At 42.7% G+C, this 17,573-nt stretch overlaps 1 protein-coding gene across 2 annotated transcripts in view; it reads left to right on the top strand.

The window, feature by feature from the left end:
* Positions 1 to 17,573, top strand: part of ADK (adenosine kinase) — a 277,174-nt gene continuing 259,601 nt past the window's right edge. The window contains exons 1-2 of one of the 2 annotated variants that reach the window (XM_064663829.1): positions 1 to 138; positions 15,147 to 15,221. In XM_064663829.1, coding sequence (XP_064519899.1) covers positions 74 to 138; positions 15,147 to 15,221 — 140 coding nt within the window. In that variant the 5' untranslated portion in view covers positions 1 to 73. Of the gene's footprint in view, positions 139 to 8,531; positions 8,708 to 15,146; positions 15,222 to 17,573 lie in introns of those variants that run through there. The other variant, XM_064663830.1, reaches the window with a different exon arrangement.

Below are 17,573 nucleotides of genomic sequence, written 5' to 3'. Positions count from 1 at the left end.
GTCGGCGGGGCGGGCCGGGGCCGGCGGGCGGGCCGAGGGGAGCGGAGCGCGCCGCACGCCGCCCAGCGCGAAGATGGCAGCGGGGGAGCCGCAAGCCAAGAAGCTGAAGCTGGAGCAGAAGCAGCAGCAGCAGCTGAGGTAACGGGCGCCCTGGAGGGCTTCGCTTCGCCGACAAACCCCGGCGGGTGCCGGAGGGTCTCTGGTGCCGCCGGTGCTGCCCCCGGGCGGAGGGCGAGACACGTGTGGCGCTGCGGAGCGGGCAGAGTCCGCCGGGAGGGTCCCGCCGCGCTGTGCTCGGCCGGGCAGGGCGCGGGCGGCCCCGCCGGGCACCGGGCGCACGTGGAGGCGGCGGCGGGGCCGCTCTGCCCCGGGGCCGCTGCCCGGCCCGGCCGAGCCCGGGGCTGCCCCCGCCCGGGGCGCCCCCAGCCGGGGGAACGGCGCGGGGAGCGCGGGCCCCGCAGTGCCCGCGGGCGGGCCGGCCCGTGCCAGTGGGCTGCCGAGCACCCAGCGCTGCCCGCGGCGACGGCCCCGGCGCTGGAGCACAGCCTGGGCTGTCACCCCACGTGCCTCCCCTTCGGAAATAAATCTCTGCAAAACGCCCCGGTTAACACCCGTGCGGGGGTCTCTGTCCTCGTTGGATAGGAATTCGGTTATCCGAAAATCCACGTTAACAGTTACATTTTCTTCAGGACATGTGGAGTATTTTTAAAATGTTTTCATATTGTAAGAATCCACGCGATTTACTATGCTTCTTCATTTCAGTGATTGCTATATAATGTCACTGTCTGAATCCCATGTGACTGATGGCCTGCACAGACGCAAGTCATTTATTTTTAAACGTCATAGCAGAAAAATATAAGGTTTCTCAATGCAGGATGCATGGGCAAAATGAGCACTCTGAGTACTGAGAGCTATAGAGCAGCTTTTGTTGGTGCAGTTTGAGGTTTGTTTTCTGAGCATTATTCATACATGAATATAATTGTAAGATAGCTGATTTCCTTCCAAGTATTCAGTGTGTGAAGAGGATTAATGACATAAGGCTTGAAAGGTCCACAATTTTCTTGGCGATAACTAATAACTTGCTCAAATATACCATAAAAGAGATGTACTTTAGTACTGAGATGAGAACAGTCCTTTTTGGTACTGATGTCCTTACTGAAAGAGCTAATCCTATTAAATTTGTCAACGTCAGGGTACTCGCTTCTTTGGCAGCTGAGTGACTTTTCAAGTTTAATAATAGTTGACAAGATAAGATGCAGGTAGTGGAAGAGAAAAAATGTAACTGAGCTCTAAAAGCAAATAAAGGGCAGGCAGCAGAATAAGATAGGAGTCAAAGAGCAACAGCTGTCTCCGTGGACCTTGAAGCAAGGTGGGTCAAGAAGCTGGCAACTGCAATGTTTCTATTTATAAAGCTTATTAGGGGAAATGGCATTTTAACATGAAACATGAAAAAAATTAGAAATTTGAGAGCATTATTGGAGTACTGAGTTAAAAGTTTAAAGGTTGTTTTACAGTGAAATGAAAGGCCATGGTGACATGCTCCAGTAAAAACTGATTAAACTGAAAATACTACTTCTGCAAGGCATGATAAAACATGAGAAACGTTGATAGAAATTGTGTAATCTAATTCTGTTGCAAGTCATTTCAAGATGAAGTGTAAATAGACCCTGTTTCATAAGAGGAGAAATACCATGATTAACTGGTGATCAATAAAATTAATGTTTGTTGCCGGCCACAGGTTGAATTTATCAAGCTGATGGTGGTTGGACTAGATTTGGCAGACCTCAGCACTCATTCGAATGTAGTGGTAAGAATGTGTTTGGCTTAGTGCTGTGGTGGGACTTAAAAGCCGGTACAGAAAGTACCAGAATGATGGAGGTTCCATGACTTGGTTGTTTTTGTAACAAGGTTCAGTTGTTAATGCAAAGCCTTGCTACATGTGCTTGGAAACACTTAATCTACGGATTAGAAGTGAAAAATCACTGGAAAATTTTGGGAGCTAATGACATTTTATTTGTTATAGCAGGAATTAGAGGCGATTGTAGAGAACAATTCCTTGTTCTGAACATCTAGGTCTGAGGCTCTCCAGCCTCTTCAGAAGACCATGTCTAATGGATTCAACAAGGATGGTCATGTACTTTATTTATCCTCCTATATGATATCAACCTGAATCTTTCCTGTGGCTACCATGAAAACTATTTAGTGTAAAAAAATGACATAATGACATAAAAAAAAAATTAATTCTACTCTGCAACATAAGCTGTACCTCACCAACAGTAGCTAACATTTCCTTCCCTTGGTTTTTTTTTTGTCATCATTTTCTCTCTCAAAGTGGCACCACAGAGGTTTCATGGATACATACTTTTGACCCTTTTGATCTTTTCAGACAAAGGAAAGCAAATATTGCTCCCTCGTGAGGTAGGCAAAGCTGACCGGGTTCATGAAGCTACAGTTGTTTGAAAGCAATATAGGATGGCTGGCTTTTGCCACCCAGTGAGCAGCACACAAAGCCCCAGACCCAAACTGGGGTTCCCAGCTCAACAATGCGTTGTGCTGACATTCATCTGCTGGGAGGCAGGTTTTGCATTGTCTTTATTGACGGGTGCAAATCCCCAGTACAAACCAATGGGCTTTAGGCAAGGCCATTAATGTGTGCTGCCTTGTTTCAGGCTTCTGACTGCATCTCTGCTGTGTGAAATAGAATATCATTGTGTGTGTGTCAACTGTACTGTTTGAACAGAAAATAGGCTTGCAAAACTGCAAACGGCTTGTCACCGAGTGGCAGCATCAACTTACTAGAAACATCATGAGGTGTTACTTTACAGGAGAATTACTAAGGATTTGTGTCCTTTTATATTTGGTTTTGTGTTGGAAGTCTGTGAAAACTGCAGCCAGACTTCTGATAACAGCCTGGTACAGTTACTAAAGAATTTGGACATTCCCTGTAGAAATGTTTGAATTTACATGCACATGTCTGTATAGAAATATGCATGTTCATTTTTTCCCTCTGCACACAAACTTGTGAAGTCCCCCGTGCTGCATTATGGCCTTCTGGCTGTTCTGCAGCTGCTGTATTGATTGAATAGTCATGATGTGGCTGGTTGTTTGGACAAATCAGTTTATCTACAGTAAGACAGTGTAACCATTGACTTTCACAAATATTTGATCCTAGAAGTACAAAGTACAATATTCTTCTTCTGTTATTATTAGACATCTCTTTCTTTTCAGAATGAATTATCAAATGCTCTGTGCATAATTGTTATCAAAAGCAGTCCTTTGTCATTAATGTTCCACTATATTTTAGACAGCTTGATGCTAGTGACTGTAAAAAAATATCACTAATTTCACGCATTTTTAGTTTTTTAACAAGCTGACTTTTAATTTCGCTTATTTCTTCATCAATGCTTTGCAAATGGAAGAAGATTCTGAATATTTTAAATTAGCTGTGACAAAGCTTTCAGTTAGAATATAGTAAATTGGTTTTCTTCCTGTTTTATTATCTCTTGCTTTTTTTTTAAATTTCACCTTGCTCCCCATTTGTATTCATTTCAGTTTCCATCTTCATGGCTTATAGTCTTCTCACTTTCCAGTTTCTTGTATGTGCAAATACAGGTTAACTTTTTTCATGTCGGTACTTGTAATGTCCTCAGTACAAAGTTCTGAAACTCTAGCACTTTGCTGAGTTTGTTCCCAGAATTAAAGCAGTAGAGTTTTTCTTCAGAGGAATATTTAGACCCCTGTAGAAATTAGACAAAGAAATACTTTCGAAGACACTAGCAACAGACCTTGCTAATTTTGCTTTATTTAGGGCATAACAGCAGTAACCTTCCCTTCCAAGGTGTCTTGACAGGAATATATCCAAAACTGGAATGACTTGCAGTGTGGAAAGTACCTAGCTCTTATAGTTCAGGCACTGGTTTCCATTGTTCAGATATGTAACTCTCAAATTACTGTTCAGGTTGACACGTGTCTTCACCCAGCCTTTGATGTAATCTTGTGGGATTTTGCACGGCGTGTGTCATGTTTCCATAGTTTTGTGTTCTTGTTTTGGAGAAGCTTGTTAGGGTGTTCATCCTTTTAATTGAAGTAATTGCTTGCTTTACTGTAAAGGGGTGTGTAACCTGAGGAAAGAGGAGGTCGTGGGAAGGCTCTTTGTTCTCTGGACCACAAGCATGGCTGGTGTCTCTTGCTTTCCTTACTGCAGCCCACCTGGCCAGAAGAGTCATACTGAGGAGCAATGATGGTTTAGATATAACAGCTTTTGCTGATATCCTGCAGAAATGGACACCTCTGACTTGCTGTGCTGCCTCCCTGAAGTCAACAGGACAAGTCCTGTCCCTGGGGCTGCTTGCAAGCTGGAGTACCTGTGGGAGGAGAGCCAGTGCAAATAGGCCTATTTCATCTTGGGTCTTGAAGTTCCTGTGATTTTTATCTGATATTTCTGAGTTCCTTCTTGTTCAGCTAATGAAGCCGTTTGTGCAGAAGTACCTAATTGGATCTACTGATATTGCTTGTAAACAGACAAGGAAGATGCCCAGAAAAGAGACTTGTGTGAATGTAGAATTAGTTGAATATGGTGTCAGTGTAGCACTGTGAAATTCTGTAGAACAAGACCTTTTCTTACTCTGCTGTTGCTGAGGTATGTTTCATGTGGAAATGTTTGAAGCAAAACTCTAGCTTGTGATTCAAGGTTGTGATATTGAATTTTACTAGTTAGTTACACAGCCACAGTACACAAATATTTCACAAAACCAGTTTCAGAAGCAGGGAATGGGTTGCTATCTAAAGGTCATTAATTAGTATTTGCTGACAATGTATTGGAAAACCTTATCCTCTTGAAAAAAAGTAAATTGAACTTGCAGATACAATGTGAACACTGCTTTTTTTCAAGGCTGTTCCTTTTCTATTTACATAAATTCCTTCTTAGAATATCAATTTATTATTTATATAATATGTATAATAGTAGTGTAAAATATTATTATTTATATAATATCAAAGCATTTGTGTGAAGGAGAGAGAAGTCTTTGGGTATTACTCAGAATTCAGGGAAGGGAAAGGAATTTTTTCCATTTTGAACTGTAATCATTTCCATAATGATTGTTTGACCACAGTCAAAGCTGTTCCGCGCTTGAAGGGTATGGTAAAATAAAGCTACTTGCTGGCTTTTTGCTACCTTGAGATTTCATTTACAGTGCAAGATTGTTGAGGGTTGTTTTCCTTGTACATTCAGTACTAAGGAGCTGTAACTGTCTCAAGGGCTATGCTATTTGATTAGAATAAGATAGAAAAAAAGTGTAGCTCTCTGCAATATACTGAAGACTTAGTAGATTTATAGACTTTGCTGCTGTAGCTAAATGGTCTGTGAAGCTGCATGAAAAGAAATGCTACGATTTTATCAAATTTTAAAATAATAAAAAAAGATTTTTAATACTTTGCAAGTAGAACCCATACGGGGAAAAACATATTTTATGCTGCAAAATATTAAAATCTCTCTGTAGAAAAGTTTTCAAAACAACCACTGTTATAGTAAAAAATACCTGCAAGCTCTACAAAATATTGTTATTGAAAGAGAATTTGTGGACTTGCTGCTCAGTAGTCCCGTTTCATAATGTCTGCTGGGGCTGTTATGTAAAAGATCATCCTTCTGTCTCACAAAGATAGAGTGGGCAGCTTATTGAAAATCAGCCTTAGTTTTGTACTTTGAAGAAATTGAGTGAAATACGGGGATTAATGGAGAACTCTTTGTTTATATATTGTAAACTAGATGATTTATACCAAATATTTGTGGTGTAAAACATAACACATTAGTCCAGTGCCAAGGCCTAGATTTTCTGTATCTCAGATACACAAGTTACAAATATATGAAGTGCAGAGTTTCATGAACTACTTCGATAAAGTACAATTTTAAATGTTCTCACGTGCTTTCCTGTTGTTTTATCAGGTAGGGGTGTAGTTCATTTTTCATTCATACTGTACTTGAAAGGAAACATTGTAGTGAAATCACCTGAGGAAGAGTTGCTCATCACATGTGGAGAAACCCACATTGTTCTCTATTGTGTAAGAACAGAAGCAGGTGAGAGAAATTGTGGCTAGACTGATCAGGCATTATATACTTTTACATGAAAAGCTGTGCTTTTCATATTTCTCTCAGGGTTTTCTGAAGCCAAATCACTTGAAGGCAAGGTCAGCTGCCCCATGCAAGCAGAGGGAGTTTGGAAGGTGTCAGGAAGGCTGCCTAGCATGTACATGTGTGACTACGAGTCAAACCTGTGGCATGAGCATTAGGTTAGTCTATGAATGACCGTAAGTGATAACTGACCATTTTACCAGGGATACCCTGGTTGCTGTTTCTCCACTTACATGTCAGGATGTCTAGAAATTCCCTGGCAAGTGACCAAAAAAACACTGATAGGTGGTAGTAGGGGTAGGTGATGTCTCAAAGATGTCAGTAACAATAGAACCTGTGGGTATGTGATAATACAAGCCAGATGATTGGGCACTAGGGAATAGCTGGAAGCTTATAAAGTGCTATTGATAGATGTTTTTGAGGTGTCATACATGCTATTTCATGAAAAGCTGCTAAATTTTCTTAGAAAAGCTCTTGCTGAAGTGGTAAAAAGTTAGAAACGTTTGATGGTACCTCATTTGGACTCTGTAGCTTAATATTTGTAATATGCAGCTGTATGTTGCAGATTACTATAAATATAGATGATGGTAAAGTATTATATCTGTTTTCCTCTATGTATCATTATGTTGAAGTCAGGCAATGATTTATGAGGGAATCTACAACTTGATTCTTTTAAAAAATGTTTTTATTATTTAGAATACAGCGATGAAACCAACAAGACCAAGCTGTGTTATATAGTTACGTAACTATAGTTCTATACAATAGCAGTAGTTATATAACTTGTTATATTTGCCTGTGATGGGATCTCCTCCTCCCCCTGCCTTTTAGGTTACAAAACAGAAGTTTGGCTATTAAGCACTGAAATTGTCAAACTAGGGATAATAAAGTGTTCAACATGGATCAGAGGATACACCCATTATATATCCAGATACAGTATTGGCATTTCAATAGAGTTCAAAATCTTCCATCACGATCTAGGGACCTGTTGCATCCTGTGTTGCAACAACAGTAAGGGCATGGATGTGTTTTCCACTCCAGTTTGACTTTTCAGGATCCCTGACACACTTAAATAATGAGAATTTTGTGGTGAGTTCAGTAAGTGATGATTATTTTTTGAGTGTCCAGTTTAGAGAACCTAGATTTGTCCTATGTCGGATATTGAGCATAAATTTCCCCATTTTCTTCATGTGACTGTAGATCCTTGAACATCATGAACATGTCAAATTTTGGCATCGTCTCATCTGCGACACCAGAAATAGTTGGAAAGTTTGGCTTTAATTTTTCTGAGTACAATATTCCCATTTTGTAGATGGAAAGGAAGGGAAACTTTGAACTAATAACTGCATGATTAGGAAGTTGTAAAGTTTAAATATTTAGTTAGAGGTGACACAGCAATACTTAACAGTGTGGGATTCACTTTTGGCAAAAACAACCTATTGACCTCGGTTTCATGAATCAGTGCTTCTGGAGCTGGTTAACAGAGTAAGTGCCAAATACGCACAGGGCGGCAGTAACTTTGACAGCCAAATGAGGAGCAAGGGTAGTAACCTGGCTTTACCGAGGCTTTTCCTTTCTGACACGGCAGTTCTGCCAGAGTGTGGGGCGAATGAGGAAGGGGCTAGGCAGCGACGGGCTGCCCTTTTCTGCCCGTGTTGCCCGTGTCTCCCCCCGTGTCTCCCCCCGTGCCCTCTGTCCGGCTGGCATGGAGCGCACCACAGGTGTCCGCCGGCGCTGCCGCAGCCCGGCCGTGAGGGATGTGCTGCGCGGGGCTCGCCCGCCCGGAGGAACGAGGTCACCCGGGACGGCTTCGAGTCTGACCCAACGCACAATCAGATAAAAGGAATTAAAACGCGTCCGTGTCAAGTGTGCGGCGATCGCCGATCGCGTGTCGGGACAGGGTCAGCCCGCAGCCGGGCGGCCCCGGGCACAGCCGGGGCGGGGGGTCCCCTCGGGAGCGGTTCCCACGGCCCCGTGACAGCCGAGAGGCAGCGCTGCCAGGGGCTACGCTGGCCATCTTTACTATGGGCGGTGCGGCTGGAGCCCCGCACCTCTGCGCGACCGCCACTAAACTTGGTGTTTTGGGGTTTTTTTGGTTTTTTTTTTTCCAGTTGTCGCTGTCGCCCTCCATCGCCTCCCGGGCTGGGAGCGGTGACGGCGGCGGCGGCAGGAGGTGCGTGGGAGGCGCGCGCTCTCCGCCCGTACCAAAGATGGCGGCCGGGGCGCCGGGGGTGCCGTGCGGGCGGCGCCGCTCGGTACCGGGCGCTCCCGCACCGGGGCACGGGGCCCATCGCCAGCGCCCCGCGGCTCCGCGCGCCCCGCGGCCGCCGCGCAGGGCCCGGGCCCGCCCCCGCCGCCCGCGCGGCCAATGGCGGGACGCGCGCGCGGGCGGGGCGGGGCGCGCGGGGGGGCGGCCGAGCGCCGGCCGCGGCTCAGTCGCGGCTGAGGCGCGGGCGCCGGGCGGAGAAGGGACAGCACTGCCGCCGCCGCCGCCGCTGCTGCTGCTTCTGCTGCCGCTTCTGCTGCCGCCGCCAGCGGGGCTCCGCCGCGGGCGGCCGGGCGTGGAGCCATGGCCACCCTCAGGTAACGCCGAGCCCCCGCGCGGCGCCCGCGGCACAGTCCGGCGCCCCGGGGGAAGGGGCGGCGGGCGCTGGTGCGCTCCCGCAGGCGGGGCGGGGGCGCCCGGCGCGATGCTCCGCCGGAGCCGGGCTCTTCTGCCGGCGGTGTAGTCGGGATGCGGGGCAGCGCGGCTTCGTCCCATCGCTCTCCGTCTGCCGCGAGTTGGTTTGGCGGCTGCACGCCCGCGCCCCCGGGGCGAAGAGGGAGAGCTGTGCCGGTGCCCTCCCGGCGTCCCAGCCCGGTGCGGTGGGGACACCGCTCCCGGGGTGCCGCGTTGGCTCCTGGCGGGCAGGTGGGCGCGCCCAGCCGGGGCTCCCGGCGGCGCCGGGCGATGCCGGTCCCCAGAGGCATCGGGAACCGGAGCCCCGAGCCGCGCCGGGCCGGGCCGGGCCCGGGGGGGGTCCCGGGGCGGTGTGCGGGCTCTGCGAGCGGCGTCGCTCGGCGGCGGTGCCGCTGTCACAGGTAGCGCGGGGCGCGGGCGGCCGCCGGGGGTCCCGCCCGTGGGCGTGGGAGGACGGGTGTTGTGGGACTCCGACAGCCGCATTTGAATCCTGAACTGTCGCTGTGGCTTGCCATGATTGAAACCTAATTTTGAAAGAATCCTGAATAACGAGAAGCAGGGTCATAATAGCAGGCTGGGCTCTCGGCACGGTGTTGGAACTGCGGTGGTGTCAGCCTGTCAGCGATCCCTGTAGATCCCTGTAGAGTGACAAACTTCGCATTCAGTGAAAGGAGTTACTGTGACCAGTTTTTCTTCGTAAAACATTTCATCTTAAGATGGAGTCTTATGATGAAGGTTACTGGTTTACTTCACAATGTAGTTACTTTGATCAGGCCTTCAGCTGCTAAAGAAATGCTTAAAATTAAAACTTAAAAAGCTTAAAAAGTTCAATCAGTGATCATTCAAGGCAATTCTCCTGTCTCCTCTCTCCACCCTCCGAACTCTGAGTATCAGGTTTCACACTGTTTTTGACTGAGACAGTAAGTCTGAAATTGCAGTAGTATTTCATTGTTGGAGTTAGTGCAGCTGTGTAAGGAGCTGGGTAGTGGTGGAACAGTTTTTTTCCTGCGACAGCCCTGCTTACATAAGGCTGAGGCTTTTAGGCTTGGCTTCAAAGTTGGAACCTGTGAGTATGTTGCTGTAGAAGAGTATGAAAGTTTCATAATGAATGAAATCTTCACTGAAGATGTTCGTCTAAGTCAGTATGTAAATATGTAACTGCTTAGCCAAATATTGCATTTGCTTAAGACCTAAGTAAGGAAAGCATGTGAGCAGTCCTACAGCCACTTTGTATGTTTAAGGTCTATATGCTAAAGTGATTTGCTGACAAGTGATGCAAGGGAAATTGTCTGAACTCTGAAATCATGCAATAACAGTTCTAAGGTACTTTTGTGTCAGACGAGTTATGGTTAATTGTAAATATCATCCTCTAATGATTTTACACAGGTAAGTGGGATGAGAGAAGGATGCTCTAAATCAATAGCTTATAGCTAGTCAAATGCTATGAATCTGGTATTATTGCTGTTTTTGCTTTAACTGAACGTATAAATGATTTTTTATACGTTCAAATCTTGTGTTATGTGATGTTCAACTCTCTTCCTTTGTGACTGAAATGGATATGCTGAGAGTAGGCTTAAAATGTGCCTTGTTTGGCCCTACATTTAAGGGCACAGTCAAACACTTTAGAGGTATTAACATTTTTGATCTTACAAGACCATATCTTAAATTTGTAAATGGAAGACTAGGCATACAGCATTCTGCCATGCAATTGCACACCCAGATGTCTCAGTCATGTTTTATTAAGGCTTTCTGACTTGCCAGTATCCAAAGGCCCAAAATACTTCTCTGTCTCTGTGCCAGTAACTAATAATAAGCTTTCACTGATATTTTGATGTTGCTCATCCATGGCAGTGTGCAGCAGCATGGGATGATAACAATATTGTGTGATAGATATTGTACTGCTAATGTTCAGCAGCCAGCTTGAATCAGGACCATATTTTTAAAAATGCCTGCAGCTGTAGAGCATGATATTGGACCCAGCTTTCCAGATCATTCAGTTGGTGTTAATTTTGTTGACTTCTTAAAAAAGGCTCAAGGATAGCTCAGTACTGTTGTGGGCTCTTGTTTGTTTGGGTTTGTTGTTTTGTTTGCATCCAGTTTGGTTTAATTTTATAACTTCTGCAACTTGTAGTAGGAGTATGGTGTGAAACACAGGCCATTTGTGTAAAATCAATCATCTTGGCAATCTTTGAACAAAATGCCATAATTAACAGCTGAAGATTTATTAATATTTAGTGAGTTACATTACTTGAACTTCTAATTACAGCTCACACTCCATCTAGTCCAAAGTTAAGTGACAAACTCATAAAATATATTGCCTGTTGTCAAGAGTTTAGAATGCAAATGTGGTGTACATCAAAGCTTTCTGTAAGGTTACTGGTGTTGCCATAGTTTTACCTGCTAGATGGACAGTGTATTTTTGTGCCCAAAGAACTTTTAGATTTGCATGAACATCTTATTTGTAGTTCAGAGTTTAAAAAGTATCTATAGTGTTCATAAATATGTACTCTGTGTGTATGTGTATGCATATACACATATACATGCTGACTGTAGAGTCAATTATATATGCCCTTCATTTGTGCAGGTGAACGAGTTTTCACTTGTTTCTTGATGAGCTGAGCCAAATACTCTTTTGCCATAGATTAGTTGAGTTAAGCAAGAACATCCTTCTCGGACGGTGAGATACCAGTACTCCCATGCAAGAGAAGAGATTGGGGAGAGTCAAGGAGGCTGGGGAGTGCTTAAGTATGTGTTCTGTGTCTGTTGCAGAGATGTGTTTCCCAAATAAGCTATGTATTGTAGAATCTCACGTTTCAGGAAGTTATTGCTGTTTCCTCACTATGTTTCATGTCTGGTTGGTTGGAAATAATCAGTGACATTTTTGTTACTGCAGGTGTCCAGTGCGATTGAACAGCAAACGTAAAGCCAGTAATGTTCAAATGTACGGTTCAAAGTCTTCAACTTGGTGATAATATAACAGTTTAATATCTCAGTTTCTTGCTCTGAAGACTTGTAAATTTAGCATTCTCTAGGATTGTAATATTTGTTTTATTTTATGCTTTTACGATATGTGGCTTTACAAAGTATATGAGATTTAAAATTTTTTCTTTATTTTTACTGAGGAACACACTGTAGCCAAGTAGCTGCTATACACCTCATGGTGTGCCACAGAAAAGTGCAATAGTGTAACAGCACAGAAACTTTGCTGCCCCTTAAGAAGGGAAGAGCGACTTGCACTGCACTGAAATGTAGCCAGTGTTGGGTTAATCAGGTTGAATATGCTAATGATTTGCACAGCCAAGTCTTCCTCTTTAACAGTAGGAACACTGGGCTTTCCAGATTGCCTTTCACAGAGCTTCTGTTAGAAAATGCTGATCATAATGGTGATCACAGAATCAATTAGGTTGGAAAAGATCTCTGACATTACTGAGTCCAGCCTCCTAAATGTCTGCTTAAACTTGTTGGCTGTTTAAAATTTGTGACTTAGAAATTGTTTAGACTTTTCCCATTTTGCCCATAAAGGTATTTTTGTCAAATGCAGTGACAGATAAGGAAAGACACAGTCTCCAGTACAACTGCAGTGTATGAAATTAATGGAGCATTAATATCTAATTTTAAGAATAGAAGTTCTAATACCTTGGGACTTTGTTAATTCAAACATCTAGGTGAAAGAACCAAAATGGTAGAAATACGTGTTAGTTGAAAACACAGGGCTAGTGATCAGTGTATGTTAGCTTATGTGTTTATTACCTTATGGATTATTATTTGCAAAAATAGGTAAACATTATAACAATGAAGTTGATTTCTTCATAGCAATCAGACAGTTAAAACAGTCAAAGTTTTATGTGTCTGAAAAGCTGTCAAGTTCTTATGTCCTGCATTTGGTTGTGAGAAACAGCTATGCTGAATTTAGGGAGAGTTTGCCCAGTATTTCAGTGGAATGTTTCTGAACATACACTTACTAGTCTAGTGATAGCTACCTTGGCTTTTAAAACTTGACCCTAAGTGACACCCTACACGCAGCCTCTGGAATACTTGAATGGAGGTGATTATAAAATACTGTGGGACAAGGAAGGCTTGGGAATGAGCAGGACTTGTATGTGATGTAAAGAGCTGCCTGGATTAAATGGCACCGAAAGTGCTAGCTCCTGCCACTGCTGACATTTAGGAGTTTGTGTGCATGTTATTGGCTTGATAGAGCTTCTGTACAAAGTTACTTGTGTGCTGCTTCAAGTGTATTGACCTGCATGTTCTGCAGCCCACATCTTGTTGAATGTTTGGTAGCTTCCATTTTGCTTTTTGGTTGAACACGATAACTTCTTCATAGGGAGTGACCTCAACATGTCAGCTGTATTTCAGATTTTTTTCAAGTGCAGCTGCTGTTTTCTGGCATACTGCACACTTAAGTGCTGATACTTGTCTTACATAGAAGTTATCCATGATACGTGTTTTTTTTCTGAAGTGTAGGTATAAAATTGTTGATGTGTAGAATTTCACAGCACGTGAGAATCAGCTAAACATTAAGCATAGGAACATATAGCTTGGGACAAATCTGCATTCAGCACTTGGAGAATTCTGACTTCTTAATTCATTTGCCTACAGTACAACTTATGCAATATTTAGGATTTAAAATGGAGAGAATGTTCTGTCTTGTGACTGCAACTGCAATCCCCTTTATCCTTATCTCTTCTTAGCTGTCATCTGTCTCTCACTCTTCTTGTCTTCTAGCTATAGGTATAACTTATGGCTGTGCTATTTAGAACACTGTACTATTTGGCACACTGACAAATGTATTTAGTTAGTCTTACAGGTTCTTACTAAACAGATGTTAACTATCTCAGTTAGGAGTGAGCTGGATTTCTGGCTCTGTCTTCACAAAGCAGTATCTTCCACATTTTATTTACAGTGAAATGGGCTCTAAAAGTCTGCCTTTAAAGCTACAACAATAACTAGGGTACTTAAAGCATGGTTTACTGAGCCTCAGTATCAAGGTTATTAATCATGTTTTCCATGTCTTCATTTTCAGACTTAAGAATTTTAACATTTAATGGAGGCTAATGTGGCATCATAAAGAGAAAGAAGTTTGTGTACTTCTGGCAAGTAGTTTCAAATTTAAGTAGCTTCAAACGTGACAAAGATTTGTCCACTAAGGGCTTTTCATAGCTGTTGTGAGAGGAAGCAAGTGAATGAGTTTCCAACCTCTGTTGGACACAATTCATGAGATTGTTCCACATAATTCCCTTTTTGCATGTTTTAGATCCTTTTTTCTTACTCTGCTGAGTTGAAATTAATGAAATCTATCATTTAGTAGGCAGATGTTGAACCTCTCAAACATTTATCTCGTGCTAAATGGGCCAGAACAATTGAGAACTCCCTTACTTTCTTTGCGACTCAGCTAACAGTGTTACACAGCTTTGGATAAGCTGCAGCTAAACTTTGGCTCCAGCTGCAGTGTTACAGTAGTACTTTCTGGGGGATGGATGGACAGGGAATGTGGTTTCTCCACAAATACGTGGTAGAGACTTAGTAAATAGGGAGGCATATTGGTGATCATACTGAAGCTACCTTTGATGGCCAGAGCAAGGCTGTGCCTCGCCAGTTGGAGGCAGTGGGTGTTAGTTTAATCAGGAGTGTGATGGGTTTGGATGTAGTTTTAGCCTTCGAGAACAGCTGCATTCACTCCTACTTGACACTAGGCCATGTACCTAATCCTTTGGTATTACTGCATTATCACCCAAGTACATGCTATTCAGGAAAATGTAACACACGGTTTCTGAATTAATCTTAAAAAAAAAAATAGTTAAAGTCATCCTTTTCAGCTGTTTACAGTATTTTTGATGTCTCGTTTCTATGTGATGGAAGTCATGGTAGTAAATTTCAAATTGCTTAAAAAGTACCTACATTCTTACCAGCAGACAGCTACGCTGTTTAAGATGGCTGACAATAATCCATAGTCTCTTTATTTTGGTTTACTAAAACAGACTTAAATTGCTAATTATTGGTCAGTAGCAGGGTAGACCCTGGACAACTACGTGGGTCCAGTGGAATTCTTAGAACCTGGTGTGATGCTCCTCCTGTCTAAAATTTGTTGTTACAACTTGAATGCAATCCTTTAAAACTACAGAATGCAGCATGCAGCTCTAATTCTTTATCTGAGTAACTGATATTTCTGTGTGTATATGCCAGGTCTCCATATATCTGCTGTGCTGGGCAAATTGTGTATCTTTTTGTTCCTTAGCTTTGTTCAAGAAAAACTCTTATCTCTAATAAAAAAATGTCAATAACACATTATCCTAGGCACAATAAATTAATGCAAAGCTAACTTAATTTATTTTCTTGCAGTGAAAATGTCCTGTTTGGAATGGGAAATCCTCTCCTTGATATCTGTGCAGTTGTGGACAAAGACTTCCTTGACAAGTAAGTCTTGATTTCTTTTTTTTATTTTATTGTTTTTTTAAATATCAGTTTTGTTTCCAGAATGATGCCCATAAATAAGCAGAGGGCTACCTGCTTGTGTAGTGCTAAGTTTGTGCTGATTCTGGCCTTATGCTGAAAGCAGCCAACATGGTATCTGTCATTTGACTGTTCTTGCTACATGAAGCTGTGGTGGTGATATCAGTGAAAAGCTTCAGAGTTTTCATGTGATTTTCTATCACTTATTTATTCCAGTCTCTTCATGCTGTCTTTGCTAGCCCTTAATTGGAAGCAGTCACCGATTTCAGTAAGATTTAGGTAGTTCTTGTATGAATCTTCCTGTGCTACTTTTGATTGACTATTGGAGCCCTCTTTTCTTGCTTCAGTGACTTTGGGGGAAATAAGCCATATCTATAACACACCAAGAAAAGTTGTGGAAATGTACTTTTTAAAAAAAATATTGCAGTTTATCAGTGAAGAACAGGAGCACTTCTTACCGGGTGGGCTGTTATCTTGCTCACGCCCGGTTGTTGTGCTACCACCCGTATAACCCTCTCACTGGATTGCTTAATTGGCATTAGGCTTACTTGTCCTTGGATCAGCTTAGAGATCTGTCTTTTCCAGAGGTGTCAAATACAGTTGCTCTTTTAAATCCTTCTGCATAAGCTCCCTTTCATGTTGTTGTTGCTGACACTTTTTCTCTGATTCGTAAGTGTTCAGTAAGTTGATTTAATCTTTCAATTAATGCTTTCAATTTTCTTTAATTTTTAAAGTGTGAATAATTTCTTCTCTGATTGTACTTGGATTTCTTAATGGGAATACTGCATCAAGACTAAATTTCACAACACCAAATAAAGAAGAGGTGCAGAGTTTGTATTTGTGAATGTGTATTATCAGCCACAAATCTTTTGTTCTGAAGTTTTTAATAATAGCAACATTTTGTTTTGCCATGGATATTTTGTCACTCAGATTTTACCTAAAGGTGTGTTTAAGTGAAAGTGTGGATATTACAAGCTGGAGGCAAAAGACAAGAATGTAATGGAGTATATCAATCTCAAACATCTGGAATTTTAGGAATCAAGTCCACGTCTTGAGTGTTCAGAAGAGTAAATTAATCTGGTGTAATTCTCTGCCTTATGTTTCCACTGAAATAACTTGCAAACCAGTCTCTGAAAATAAGTAATGCCCCCTCCCAACCTAACAATACCCCTGAACTAATCCTTATAAATTGCTGACGTAAAAGAGGTGGTGGGATCTATACAGCAGCACTGAAATCCTGCAAGAGTGCATTGTGCTTTTCACTGGATGTGATGTGCTGTGCGGAATTTAATTTAATTTAAAAATTAGAAGTCTTGTGTACTCAAATTTGAGTCCTGTCAGACAAATTAAATTAGCTCCTGGAACAGCATATGCTCTGTGAGCATTTCTTTACTGCCAAAATACCTTTGTGGGGTATTGCATTATTTAATGCAATAAGCAGCCTTCCAACAACGGTTTCACAGGGGACCTGCTGATAGTGTGGTAGCTCTGGTAGTAACCTCAAAGCTGAGAAGCTTGTTTACCTTCTTCTCACGCACCTGATTTTATATCTAGCTCCCTGTTTGTGAGTGTGTGCACAGTAGTCCATTTGACAAACCCACAAACATGTTTCTATTCCAAGTCCAACTACCTTTTGCAATACTTCCTGAAATGGGAATCAAACCCCACGCTTCCTCAGCTTGTGTGGGGAGGTAAAATAGCAAACCTAGCTGTAGAACAACCGCTAGAATGAAGTTATCCCTTCAAATGCTGCAGGGAGGTGCAAGAACACAGACATTTCAGGACTGTGAAGCGTTTGAAAGACAAATTGTTGATCCTATTAGATTAGTCTCTGTTTTTTCTTGTCAAACAAGAAACATCTTTAGCCATGTAGTGTCAGCTCTTGGTGTCTTGGCAAACCAGTCTGTTTGTCACCTCTTCAGCTGGCTGGGCAGGTTTAATGAGGCCATCAGGCCAGCCAGGCTCTGACTTGAGGAGGTAGCTTGGTAAAATAAGGAAAGAGTTTAGGTAAACACCCGTAAGAATTTTATACATATAACTTTTCCACTGTTTCTGTTAGTTTATCCTCCTCACTTGTATGATCAGTTTTAAGAGAAAATACCTTGGTTCAGGATAAATTTGCAAGTTTAATCAATGTATATTGTCAATGAAAAGGGAGTATTAAAATGAATCTGTAACCATCTTATTTTTGTAACTTCTATTAAGAAAATGCAAATGGAAACAGCATAAGATTGTGTAGGAAGCAGTCATTATAACAATATTTAAATAGCATACAATCCATGTTATAAATAAACCTAAATAGAGAAATAAAATTTT

This window comes from Pseudopipra pipra, chromosome 8, assembly GCF_036250125.1.
Source record: "Pseudopipra pipra isolate bDixPip1 chromosome 8, bDixPip1.hap1, whole genome shotgun sequence".
NCBI lineage: Eukaryota > Metazoa > Chordata > Aves > Passeriformes > Pipridae > Pseudopipra > Pseudopipra pipra.
This window is presented reverse-complemented; position numbering and strand designations above follow the sequence as displayed.